Here is a 13,188-nt window from a genome sequence, read left to right on the forward strand (position 1 = left end):
AAACTTCCCAAAATATATTATTATTCTGTATAAATGTGATTGTTCTTGTTTATTTACATACATTACTAACCAACAAGAATGTAGTGTAACACGAATTTGTAACTTTTATTTATAATTTATTTAAATTAGACACGGCCACAGATAAGTGATATTTATATATACGGCCTAGCCATATAGATTAGGGGGTCACAACAAATTTGGTAACCATCACCGATATGGATTTTATTGGGTTCGAAGGAACTCTCTAGTATGGGCAAATCCTTCTCACACTGAGAGGAGACCCATGCTCTGTAGTGACCGGGCGATGGGTGGACCATGATGATGATGATGATGAAACCTAGTCAGCTGTTAAATTATCCTAGATGTAGTAGATAAGTAGGTAGATACGTAGTACATACTACTACCAGGTAAGAATTAGGAATAATACGCGACCAGTCGAGATGGCAATCGGAGCAGTCCCCGAGCGAACGCGGTGCGGGAATGCGCCGGTGACGTGCGGGTGTGCGAAGTATCCCCCTGCGTCATACCCCGACTGCCATCTCGACCTGTCGCGTACTGTATGTGCTAGCCTAGTAACTATTCAAATACCTACATAAAACTTTTTAAAGTGCTTATAGTAGGTACTTTAAAATTAAAAAATGGTGTTTACTTTACAGGTATTCTTCGTACTCCGTAAGAAGTTTAGCCAGGTATCATTCTTGCACGTCTATCACCACCTGGGGATGTGCTTGCTGGGCTACATCGGCACCAAGTATGTGCCGGGTAAGTTATACTTATCACTTAAGTTAACTTTAAGGTAAACTACGGATAGATGCCACAGTGGGATAGACGCCACACTTTCAAAAAACCTTTCCCAAAATCGCAACATAGAATTAATAGTTTAAATAAGTAGCTTAGGCACCACACACCTAAGTTCTCGTAGGGTCGTCTTGCAGAACAGATGCGTTTGGCTTCTGCGTGTGATCATCTCCGCAGCGAACGCGACTAACGCTTGATAAACTCAAACATAAGTAATTCACTATTTCATAACATTATAAATACTCCATTCTGTTTTTTTTATGTCAACACTGAACACACTGATTCATAAAGTATGTACCTACAAACCTAGGTGTTAATCTCTCTTTAGTATTTAACTTAAAAAAATAAGTACTTACATCTGTCCCTATCAAAAAGGATAGACGCCTCGATTTTTCGCGGGATAGATGCCTTTAGGGGCATCTATCCCCCATACTATTTTAAAAAGAATCACTAACTGAGTTAGTACAGTAGCTACGGGTAACTTTAGAAAAGTGTCGCTTTTTGAAAAAGTGGGCTGGGTCATCTATGCGTACTTTACCCTAGGTTTTATTGTGCTCGCTCGCGTGGAATATTGACCTTGATTAATTTTTGATTGAAAGCAAAAATGCTGTTTTGGGTGCCACAGATCTACGTACAAAACTGTTTTTTTAATTCTCTACTAGCCCACGACTTCGTACGTGTGGATTTAGATTTTTAAAAATCCTATGGGAACTCTTTGATTTCCCGAGATAAAAAGTAGCATATGTCACTCTCCAGGTCAGGTTGTATACCCATGCAAATAATCACGTCGATCCGTTGCTCTGTTGCGACGTGATTGAAGGACAAACCAACAAACCAACAAACGAACACACTTTCGCATTAATATTAAGGGTACTGAGGTACTGATAGGCACACGCTTGACCACGATCATACCTGATGGGAAGTGATGATGTGGACTAGGATGAGACGGTATGCCTAAAACGTGCCTAAGTATTCATTCTTGTTTTAAAAATACCCGATATTGATAGAATTGCTTGACGATTGCTTAAACACGCGTGAATCGTGATATCGGAAAATAAACCTAATAAACATTATTATTTATACAAGCAAATAATTGAGAAACCTCTTAATTGGCTTCTAAAACTGACTGCCATAATAAATAACGGGTTTAAACCATGCGGATAAAAATAAACGAGCCACGACCACTAACTATTTAAAATGTCAGTCATAGACCAATATGAGTAATATGGGTAGCAAATAGCAATAAGCGTCGTTTCTATAATGTAAATAAAAGTAGCGCTCGCTTCGCTCGCAATGACGTTGTTTTCGTTAATTTATGGGGCAGCAAACCTTATCGGCTTGCCTTTTTTAACTATGGGCTACAATACAATGCTGAAAAGAATAGGTAATAAATTCAGCCAATCACAACAATTTGGATTTTAATTTTTAATTCGAGTAGGTATACGAGATTATAACTGATGCAGCTTTTCCGGAACCGACCGTCTGATGGTAGATTTTAATAGCCCAGAAAGAAAACTGGTCACCCTGACTCCAGGCAGATCTATCCTACCGTTAGATATGTAGGTAGGAAGCGAAACTACGAAACCGAAGTGTAGTAAAGGCGGGAGATGGCGACGATATCTGTAGCGAAACAAAACAAAGTTCCCAGTAGGTGTTGAATGAAGTCACGAAACGAATATTCCGGCGCGGTCGCGTCGGTAGCGGTAGCCCATTTAAAAAAGTTGATTGATTTTGATTTTGATTTGATGATTTTTTTATTTTTTTTATTCCGATACAACTTAGCCCTTGACTGCAATTTCACCTTGTGGTAAGTGATGATGCAGTCTAAGATGGAAGCGGGCTAACCTGGAAAGAGTAAGTATGGCAGTACTTTACTAAGCCTTTGGTTTCTACACGGTATCGTACCGGAACGCGAAATCGTTTGGCGGCATGGCTTTTCCATTAGGGTGGTAACTAGCCACGGTCGAAGGCTCCCACCTGATAAAAGACTGAGACATTTCAGTCAGCAACATAATATCTTTATTACTACTTATGTCAGTTTATATAAAAATATAACAAGAACCTATGCAAGTGAAGTTCACAGTAAAAATTTAATGGAGATCGCTTTGAATAAACCAATTAACATTTTAAACATAGATCGTTTCCCTCTGTGTTGGGGACAATAATAATATGCAGAGAAACTTTCAGCTTTTATGAATTAATGAAGGTCTGGCACGCGCTGGCTCTTAGTCCATATAGGATGCTCCATACTAATATTATAAATGCGAAAGTGTGTCTGTCTGTCTGTCTGTCTGCTAGCTTTTCACGGCCAAACCGTTCAACCGACATTGATGAAATTTGGTACAGAGTTAGCTAGCTTATATCCCGGGGAAGGACATAGGCCACTTTTTGTCCCGGAAAATTAAAGAGTTCCCACGGGATTTTAAAAAAACCTAAATCCACGCGGACAAAGTCGCGAGCATCATCTAATGCTTAGTAAAATAAATTATAAATCCTAATCATAATAATATTATAAATGTTTAAGTGTGTATGTTTGGATGTTTGTTACTTAATCACGCAAAAACTACTTGACGCGGATTTGGCTGAAATTTGGAGAGATAGATTACTTATACCCTGGAGAGTGACGCTACTTTTTATCCCGGAAAATCAAAGAGTTCCCGCGGGATTTTTAAAAACGTAAATCCACGCGGACGAAGTCGCGGGCATCAGCTAGTACTTAATATTTTTTTAAATTACCAATGGATAGTAAGTAGACATTAAATTTTGTAATGAAAAAGTCAATGGTACCTATTAGGTATGTATATCATACCTACAGGGTTCCATAATAATATTATGTCACGATCCCGTTAAGGGGTAATAGTAGGACTATCTATCAAACGAGTAGATTAGTACTTAATTGATTTCTTTCAAACAAGTCTATGGTATTCTTCTTCTCTAGGCCCAAGAGTAGGTACTTAAAAGTAAGTAATTTTTAACATAAGTTCACGGGGCTAAGGTTGTTGCCAACTCAAGGCTTAAACAAACTGTCTTTTGATTGCATTGCTTGTTTACTTACTCACCAGTCACCATATTAGGGAATCGAGATTCAAGTAGTTTATATTATGATAGGTAGATACTACCAGTGGCGTGCACAGGAGTTCAAGCCAGGGTATGCGTTTAGGTATAAACTTATTTTACGGCCGGTTATAATGAAAAATAAGCATTGATTTATTACAATGAGGGTAAGCAGTGCGTGTAGCCTCTACGTTTTTGTAACGACACATCAAACAAATCATCCGTAGGTAATATCAGAGTAGGTAGTATAATGTTCTTACCAAAGAGAGAAACAGTTAAAGTTCCTACTTACCTACTTATTCATTTCAGTTTCTTCCTAATATCTATAATTAATATAAATTAAAAAACCGCCCAAGTGCGAGTCAGACTCGCGCACCGAGGGTTTCGTATACTGTACTTAGGTATTTTTTTGACATTTTGCAGGATAAATCAAAAACTATTAGGTATGCACAAAACAAATAAAAATCAGTTTTAGAATGTACCTATACAGATAAATTAAACCGTTTCATTATGATACCCCACTTGGTATAGTTATCACTTATCTTACACTAGCTGATCCCCGCGGCTTCGCCCGCGTAGATTTAGGTTTTTAAAGATCCCGTATAGCCTATGTCACTCAGGAATAATGTAGCTTTCTACTGGTGAAAGAATTTTTAAAATCGGTTCAGTAGTTCTAAAGATTACCCCCTACAAACAAACTTAACGACATTACCTCTTTATATAATACTAGCTGATCCCCGCGGCTTCGCCCGCGTAGATTTAGGTTTTTAAAGATCCCGTATAGCCTATGTCACTCAGGAATAATGTAGCTTTCTACTGGTGAAAGAATTTTTAAAATCGGTTCAGTAGTTCTAAAGATTACCCCCTACAAACAAACTTAACGACATTACCTCTTTTATATAATACAACGGGCCGTGCAGCAGAAATCGTAATATTTTAATTTCGCCATAACTTCAAAACCAAACGTCCAATTTTAATCATTCAAAGACCAAATATTATCTCCATAAACTGTTCTTAGTGATGAAATCATTTATTTTGATAAGGATTAATAGCATGAGTAAAATAAACGCGTTTAAATGTAGTCCAAAAAAAATTCAAGATTTTTAAATAAAAAAATGGTTGCTGTGCCTCACTCGACATAGATGGGTATAGTGTGTCGCGGACTTTTTTGTAGATATTTATAAGATCTACAATTAATTAGAACATTTTATGGTTCTATCTTTTATAGTTTAGGCAGCGTACGCAAAATAAGTAACTTTTCTGGTTGATTTTTTACACCTTGTGTCCGAAAAACCCAAATATCTTACGGAACCCTATTTTTTTCCAAAATAAAATATAGCCTATGTTACTCGTGGATAATGTAGCTTTCGAATGGTGAAAGAATTTTTAAAATCGGTCCAGTAGTTTTTGAGCCTATTCAGTACAAACAAACAAACATACAAACAAAGTTTTCCTCTTTATAATATTAGTGTAGATGTAGATTACATATTAAAAAAAATGCCCGGTTTTTAGGGTCCCGTACCGCAAAAAGAAAAACGAAACCCTATAGGGTACTTCACGTTGAGTTAGAATCATGAAATTTGGCAGGTGGTTAGGCAGGTCTAATAGCAGACCTAAGGGGAAAAATTTGAAAACCGTGAATGTAGGGCTACATCACACAAAAAAAAATTAAATTGTGGTCATGAACTAATATAGTATTTTCAATTTTCGAAGTAAGATAACTAAGTATATCAAACAGATTTTTATTTATTTTTAAGCATCATAGTTTTTGAATTATCGTGCAAAATGTCGAACAAATACGACTGTAGTATGGAACCCTCGGTGCGCGAGCCTGACTCGCACTTGGCCAGTTTTTTTGAGCTAATCTTGGTGTTCGCGGGTGTCCGGCTAATAAGTAATTAGGATGAGTGGTCTGTGGTATATAGCAACCTGTAGGGTTTAAAATATTCTAACAATGCTAATTACTATTTTCCTTGAAGTTTTTTCTTCCTTTGCTCTTCTGGTTTTTAATTTTTTATTATACTGTAAAAATAAATTTAATGATCTTTCTTAACCTGACGTATTTATAATACATAGTATAAGATGCTTAATAAAATTGAAAATTCTAGTACAAAAGTGATTGTAAAATAGGTAGAAGTACCTACTTAAGTACGTAATAAATAAACAATAAAGAATATTTATCTACCTTGATAAAAAATTATAAACATAAACTAATTTGTATGCTAACTATAATATTATGGTAATTTCTGTATCAAAATAAGTCGGTAGTAACTCTACCTTCTAATACCTACCTACTGTATAATAATATGTAGGTACCTAGGTAGGTACCTACATATTATTATACAAAATTTGTTCTAATAAGTAATTAAGTTAGAATTAAAAAATGTAAGCAGGTAATTCTAATGGTTTGCTATTTTATCTGTAGTCTTCCTAATACTTACGAGCTATTGCCAAAATAAAATTGATTTAAGTATTTTCTGTAATCAGTCGATCAATTGCCTAGTAGGTAATAGGTATAGGTACCTAGTTAGCGAGGTCTTTAGAAGTTTCCTAAACTGTCGTCGGTGTGCGTCGGTCCTTGGCGTAGGTACTTATAAGTGACAGCGACAGGTCGAGATGGTAATCGGGGTATGAGGCGGGCGGACGCGGACGCCCCGCACACCCGCACGTCACCAGTTTAGCGCGGGGGCTGCCCTATTTTGACTAAAATTTAATAAATTGTATAGATTTTTGACAAAACGTTAAGCTTATTTCACACTACGAGATATAAATTAGAATATAGTCCGATCAAAATAGACATTCAAGGTTACAATAATAATTTGCATAGGGCTAAAAATTCGTTTCAATTTTTAGCCCTATAATAATAATAATAATTTAGAACGAGTTTTCTACTTGCTACCTATCTAAATTGCTTCGGACAAAGCCTTCGTATAATTATAGCACTTCACTTACAGGTAAGTTCGTTTAATCATTAATAATTACGAGTATATCCCGTAGTGTGAAATAAGCTTTATACTCAGAAACTGTCGATTGTTTATTATTTGGCCGTTAGACATTCCACTCTTACACAAAGATAAAAGTTAAGAACAAAAAATTAGACCAAACAATTAGTTGGCTTGGAAAGGGGTAACTTCTTGGCTTTTGGCCTATAGGAAATTTTCTACCACTGACACATCTAAATAGGTAGGTACTAGTGATGTAACGAATGTCATATTTAGGACATTTGCGGATGCGAATGCGAATATCTGCTGCCAACATTAGCGAATGCGAATGCGAATGCGAATACCTATTGAGTTTTTGTTTGAATTTGGCGCCATTTGTCTATGGCTTGGTGACCTTGGCAGCAGTTCCGTTACCAAAATATGATAAAGAGATGACTCATAATGTGATTATGAGGTTAAGTTTTTATTACATTAAAACATAAGAAATTAATGGATTTTGTTCTCAAATCAAAAAAAATACTCTCAAAACATTCGCAGTAATTTCGCGAATGCGAATGAGAATATGCAAAAATATGCGAATATCCGCGAATGCGAGTGCGAATATTCGTTACATCACTAGTAGGTACCTATACCTATAGAAACATTACTAATCTAATAATTATATCAGTCTGTCGTATACGTAGGCCGATTGATAGGTATTTGGCCTTTGGAATTCGCTGGTATTTAGCTGCTGACTATTTAAACCGGTACCGATATTTTGTTACAGTAATTTTCCGCATAAACGAAATAGGGTATTTGGCAGCATGTAAAATTAGGATCTATTGATGGCGTCCGTATTGAATATGAATTTTGGAAACCAACTACCTACCTACTTATTTAGTCAGTTAAAAAGTTGTATATTTGCAATATAGGTATATCTTAACTTTTACGAAACTATTAGATTTTTTAATATATTTTTTTCGCGTTTTTTTGTGGTAAGTACCTACCTATCATAATATCAGTAATCATCATTACTATCACCTGTCTTTGTTTTTACCAGCTGCAGCGTTCTGGTTACACACTGTGGAACGTAAAATATACATTTTCTATAGAGTCCTTAGACATTAGTGATTAACGTAGAACCGTAGAACAGTTTTTAAAAACCTATCAAATACCTAAATTTTGTATTAATAATTATCTACACTTACATAATTATATTCGTATCTATATAGTTCACAGATTTTGTGGGGAAGAAACCTAAGGAAAATTGCAGTGCACGCTAGCTCTCTATGTCATTGATTGACATGCCCTAAACATTAAAGCATAGCTCATAATATAGGTATTATTTTTCATCAAGTTATAAGATTTTTTAGTACCTAGATTTTTTCGCGTTTTTTTTTGTGGTATCATATCAGTAGGTAATCATCAGTAATATCATCTGTATTCGTTTTTGCTAGCGTTCTGGTTGCATCCTGTATAAGCCAGAGTCGGAAAACACAATTTAGTTTTTTTAACCGACTTCAAAAAAAGGAGGAGGTTCTCAATTCGTCGGAATCTTTTTTTTTTTTTTTTTTTTATGTATGTTCCCCGATTACTCGAAAACGCCTGGACCGATTTTGAAAATTCTTTTTTTGTTTGAAAGGGTATACTTCAAAGTTGGTCCCATTTCAATTTGGTGAAGATCTGATGAACATCTTCGAAGATAGATACTGGAACTCCTCAACGGATAAGAGTAAATTGCTCGCGATCAGTGTAAAAGCTTAGTAAACAGTAGATTTTTAACCAGTCATAGCATAATTCCATGGGGCCACTAAAAATTGTGAAATAAAAAAATTTTACAAAAAAAATAAAAACCGACTTCGTTACACAAACACTAAAAATTGAAAAATAATTTAATTTATTACCGATTATATTATGTATACAAGAGTTAATATAGTTCCATAATAATATTTTTTGGGGTCGGTGCCAATGAGGTGCCATTGTGGAGTCCCATAAAAATATGAAGTCTAGACGATTCGCGCAGCTAAAGCTAATTGGCACCGGCACCAAAAAGTATTATTATGGAACTATATTAACTCTTGTATACATAATATAATCGGTAATAAATTAAATTATTTTTCAATTTTTAGTGTTTGTGTAACGAAGTCGGTTTTTATTTTTTTTGTAAAAATTTTTTTTGGTTTAAAACATGCTTATATACCTACCTACCAAATAAAAAAATCAAAACACTAATGCCCACCCTGGATTTCGCTTTTTTATTTTTCTTCAGTTCTTTTATGGGTGAGTTATTGAATACTCTCTATTTGACTGTCTGAGTGGCAGTTTATACTAGACCGTGCTCGAACTGTGCCATGGTCACAGAATATAATAATTGCCATGGTGCCGTACCATCAAGGGTAACTGTCAAAAATTTGTAGTTACCTAAGCATAGTCTGCGACAGGTTGAGATGGCAATCGGTGTATGAACCGGGGCGACGCCCGCACACCCGCACGTCACCCGCGCTATCCCGCCCGGGTGCGGGTGTGCGGGGTGTCCCACCCCGAATGCCATATCGACCTGTCGCGTACTATAGACCTACGTACTCACCTACTTGCGTAACTTTTCGCGATGGTTTCATCTTATCAACTCAAAATGGTAAAGTTAAAGCATCATTGACTGGACTACAAGACTGGATTACCTACTTTGTGATGAAATATGTTGTATTGTATCGCCAGTGTCAGTTGACCTGTTTTCACTGTTACATTGCCTTCACCTGAATCTAGATGCATTTTTATCGATTACAGACGTTTGCACTTGACCATAATGTCAACTGATGGCTCTTGGCCCCCTTAGCACCAAATTACTAGATTGCTATGTGATTAAAGTGGCCTACCGCCACAGTAAACAACTAGTAGGTACAGTTGAAATAAAACTAGCTTTTGCCCACGACTTCATACATACCTATAGTACGCGTCAGGTTGACAGTTGGGGTGGGGACGCCCCGCACAGTCCCCACGCTAACGCGGTGCGGGTTAGCGTGGGTGACGTGCGATCTGCGGGGCATCCCCCCGCCTCATACCTCGATAGCCATCTCGACCTGTTGCTGTAATATATAGCCTATGTAAGGCCGCGATTACAGCTGTACCAGTACAGGTGCATCCGCGGCCTTACATCCGGATGAAGTACTTAGTTTTCTAATGGTGAAAAAAACCGGCCAAGTGCGAGTCCAGACTCGTGCACTGAGGGTTCCGTACTACAATCGTATTTTATCGTCATTTTGCGCGGTAATTCAAAAACTATGATGCATAAATATAAATAAAAATCTGTTTAAAGAATGCACAAGTGAAGACCTCTCATAATATGATACCCCACTTGATATAGTTATCTTACTTCGAAAATTGAAAATAGTAATTATTAGTTCATGATCACAATTTAATTTTTTTTGTGTGAAGTAACCACAAATTCACGGTTTTCAGATTTTTCCCCGAATGTCAGCTATAAGACCTACCTACCTGCCTCATGATTCTAGGTCAACGGGAAGTACCCTGTAGGTTTCTTGACAGAGCGACTTCTTGATCCTATAAGGGTTCCGTTTTTCCTTTTGAGGTACGGAACCCTAAAAATTATTAGAATCATGATCAACCCATTACCGGCCCACTACTGAGCTGGGTCTTCTCTCAGAGTGAGAAGGGTTTAGACCAGTACAAGAATTTTAAGTATTTAGGTGCATTTATGCCACGATATCTATTGACTACCTACATGACTAATTGGTGCCAATTTGTTTTGCAGGTGGGCATGGCATCATGTTGGGCTTCATCAACTCCCTGGTGCATGCAGTCATGTATTCGTATTACCTGATTTCCATCGTTCGACCCGAATGGGTGAGGATATGGTGGAAGAAGTACATTACACAGCTTCAAATCGTGAGTACTTTACATTTTACCTACTGGTTCAATTGACTGTTCACTGCCACCCCCAACTTATTAACATTGTATGCAGCCTAAAGAGATACGACTTATTTCGATTTTAGGTACACTGTGCTATCCGAAAGTAGGTAGGTACCTTACTGAACGTGAGTGTGACTGATTGACAGTCAATACACGGCCTATTTAAACAGCCTAATTTGCAAGACAAGACTTTAAATAACATAGGTAGGTCTAGGTACCTACCTAAATCCACGTGGGCATGTAGATGCGCAGCGGTGTCGCTACGATGCAATTCGGCTGCTCGATTGCGGAAGAATGACAGCTACAATGTCACGATCGCAATCACCTCTGATTGATTTACGCTTACTCACTTTTGGTTACAATACATTGTTGCAACAAGAATAGCATAAATTCAGCCAATCACAACAATTGAGATTATAATAATAATTAATGCAGGTTTTACGAAATCAACCTACGGTGCCGTACCTCTGTGTTTTTAGTATTGGTTCTAGTTACTACACGGTCAGTGCGTTGGTACTGGCTTAGAGCATGGTGTTCCACCGCACTAACCTTTCCCGTCTCGTATGGTCCCAAGTCCGTTCCGCGCGCGTTGCGGCGCCGCGACAGTGCGCATCATGTAGCACGGTACAGTGATTCCTATTTAAGATGACGAAGCGGCACAGTTCAGACGCCGAACCGCCGATGTAACGCATCGTGTTGCGTTACTCTAAATCACAGTACAATGCCATACTATGCGTTTGACGCCGCCGCACCGCACATGCAACGGACTTGATATGGAACCAAGAGAAACGAGGCGGCGAGAGGTGATGCTGTAGGTATATTCTCTGCCGGAGCGACGACATATCTATATAAAAACAGGAAAAGCTGACTGACTGACTGATCTATCAACGCATAGCTAAAACTACTCGACGGATCAGGCAGAAATTTGGCATGCAGATAGCTATTATGACGTAAAAATCCGCTAAGAAAGGATTTTTAAAAATTCCACCTCTAAGGGGGTAAAATAGAGGTTTTTTTGTGCAGTCCAAGTCGCGAGCAATGAACATAAGCTAGTTAAGCTATATATCAGTACGTGTGTGGCATCCAATACTTAGTTGAATTATTAATTACTTTATTGCGGTGCCGCACGGCGCACTGCAACGCACCGGAAACGCATCAAGTGACCTCAGTCTATCTAGTTAGGAATAAATTTAACACATTAGTAATGAAATGACGCATTTGTTACAGTTGCAGTTCCTGCTTTTGATTCTCCACTTCGGCCACATAATATTCGAGCCCTCGTGCGGATATCCCAAATGGGTATCATTCGTATTTTTGCCACATAACATATTCATACTGTTTCTATTTTCCGACTTTTACATCAAAGAGTACATTTTAAAGAAAAAGAAGCAGCAATAAATAACAAATGTATTATCATTTATCTCTCCTAGTTAATTACGATTTAAACTTTAGTGTAATAAAGCAATTAATTTATTTCTTGATATTTTCTTTATGCTGTCATAGCACCACACTTTAAAATATCGATCCTATAGTCTTATTACTAGGATTTAGATTTAGCTAGGATTCAAACCCAACTACTCCTAGACGAGGATCTAGATTAGGGCTGCCATAATTGCTGAAAGGACGACCGGCGGGGTGATTACGTAAAACGTTGCAGTAGCGACAGCAACGCGACAGCAGTAGCAATGCGAGAGTTCATTTGCTGTCTCTCTTCTTCTTTTTATTATTTTGCTTTGTGGCTATTGCTGTCTCTCTCTCTAGCCGGACGTTTGACAGCAATGATCGCTAGATTTACGCCTGTGGCAAGCCTTGTCGCATATTGGCGAAGTAAATTGTGCCGTGGTGGCACTACCAAAAGCCACTAAGCAAGAAACAACAACAAGCCTTGTCGCGAGATAGGTACGTAATCACCCCGCCGGACATCCATCCATATTATGCATAAGCATACTGATACTGTAAGTTCGAAAGTGTCAATCTGTCTGTCTGCATTTGAAAACGACTTGTTATCCCGGAATATTAATAACGAGTTCCCACGTGATTAAAAAAAACTAAATCCATGTGGACGAAGTTGCGGATATTAACCAGCGTTAAAATTAAATAAAAGCGCGAATGTCACGACATAACATTTGAATAATAATATTATGTAGTTTAATCGTGACATCGATGCTAAGGACTGTTAGAAGTAGCCCTATTGTGACACTTACTGTTAGAGTGAGATAGCTAAATGCATTTAAGCTCTTGTTAGAACGTGACAAAATGATTATGTTTTGTCCTTATCACCGTGGCCACTTTTTTTTGTTTGTCAAAATGTATTTGTACGTGAGTATTTGACAAACAACGTGAAGTGTAGAAGGAATGACATTTCACAAGTAAGAAAATCTGCTTGAGCGAGAGGGACTGAGGGGCCACGCTAGTTGCAAATCTGACATATCTGTGCATCGATGTAACAATAAAAGTTTATTATAATATAACCATAGAATAATAGAAT

General features: G+C 37.5%; 1 protein-coding gene across 3 annotated transcripts in view; it reads left to right on the top strand.

Annotated features, from left to right (window-relative positions):
• LOC117984992 (very long chain fatty acid elongase AAEL008004-like) overlaps positions 1–12,175 on the top strand; it is a 49,135-nt gene extending 36,960 nt beyond the window's left edge. For all 3 annotated transcript variants that reach the window (XM_069501057.1, XM_034971673.2, XM_069501058.1), the window contains 3 exons: positions 657–762; positions 10,543–10,676; positions 11,928–12,175. In XM_069501057.1, coding sequence (XP_069357158.1) covers positions 657–762; positions 10,543–10,676; positions 11,928–12,098 — 411 coding nt within the window. In that variant the 3' untranslated portion in view covers positions 12,099–12,175. The remainder of the gene's footprint in view (positions 1–656; positions 763–10,542; positions 10,677–11,927) is intronic.
• The last annotated feature ends 1,013 nt before the right edge of the window (positions 12,176–13,188 follow it).

The sequence above is a fragment of the Maniola hyperantus genome, chromosome 9, assembly GCF_902806685.2.
Source record: "Maniola hyperantus chromosome 9, iAphHyp1.2, whole genome shotgun sequence".
NCBI lineage: Eukaryota > Metazoa > Arthropoda > Insecta > Lepidoptera > Nymphalidae > Maniola > Maniola hyperantus.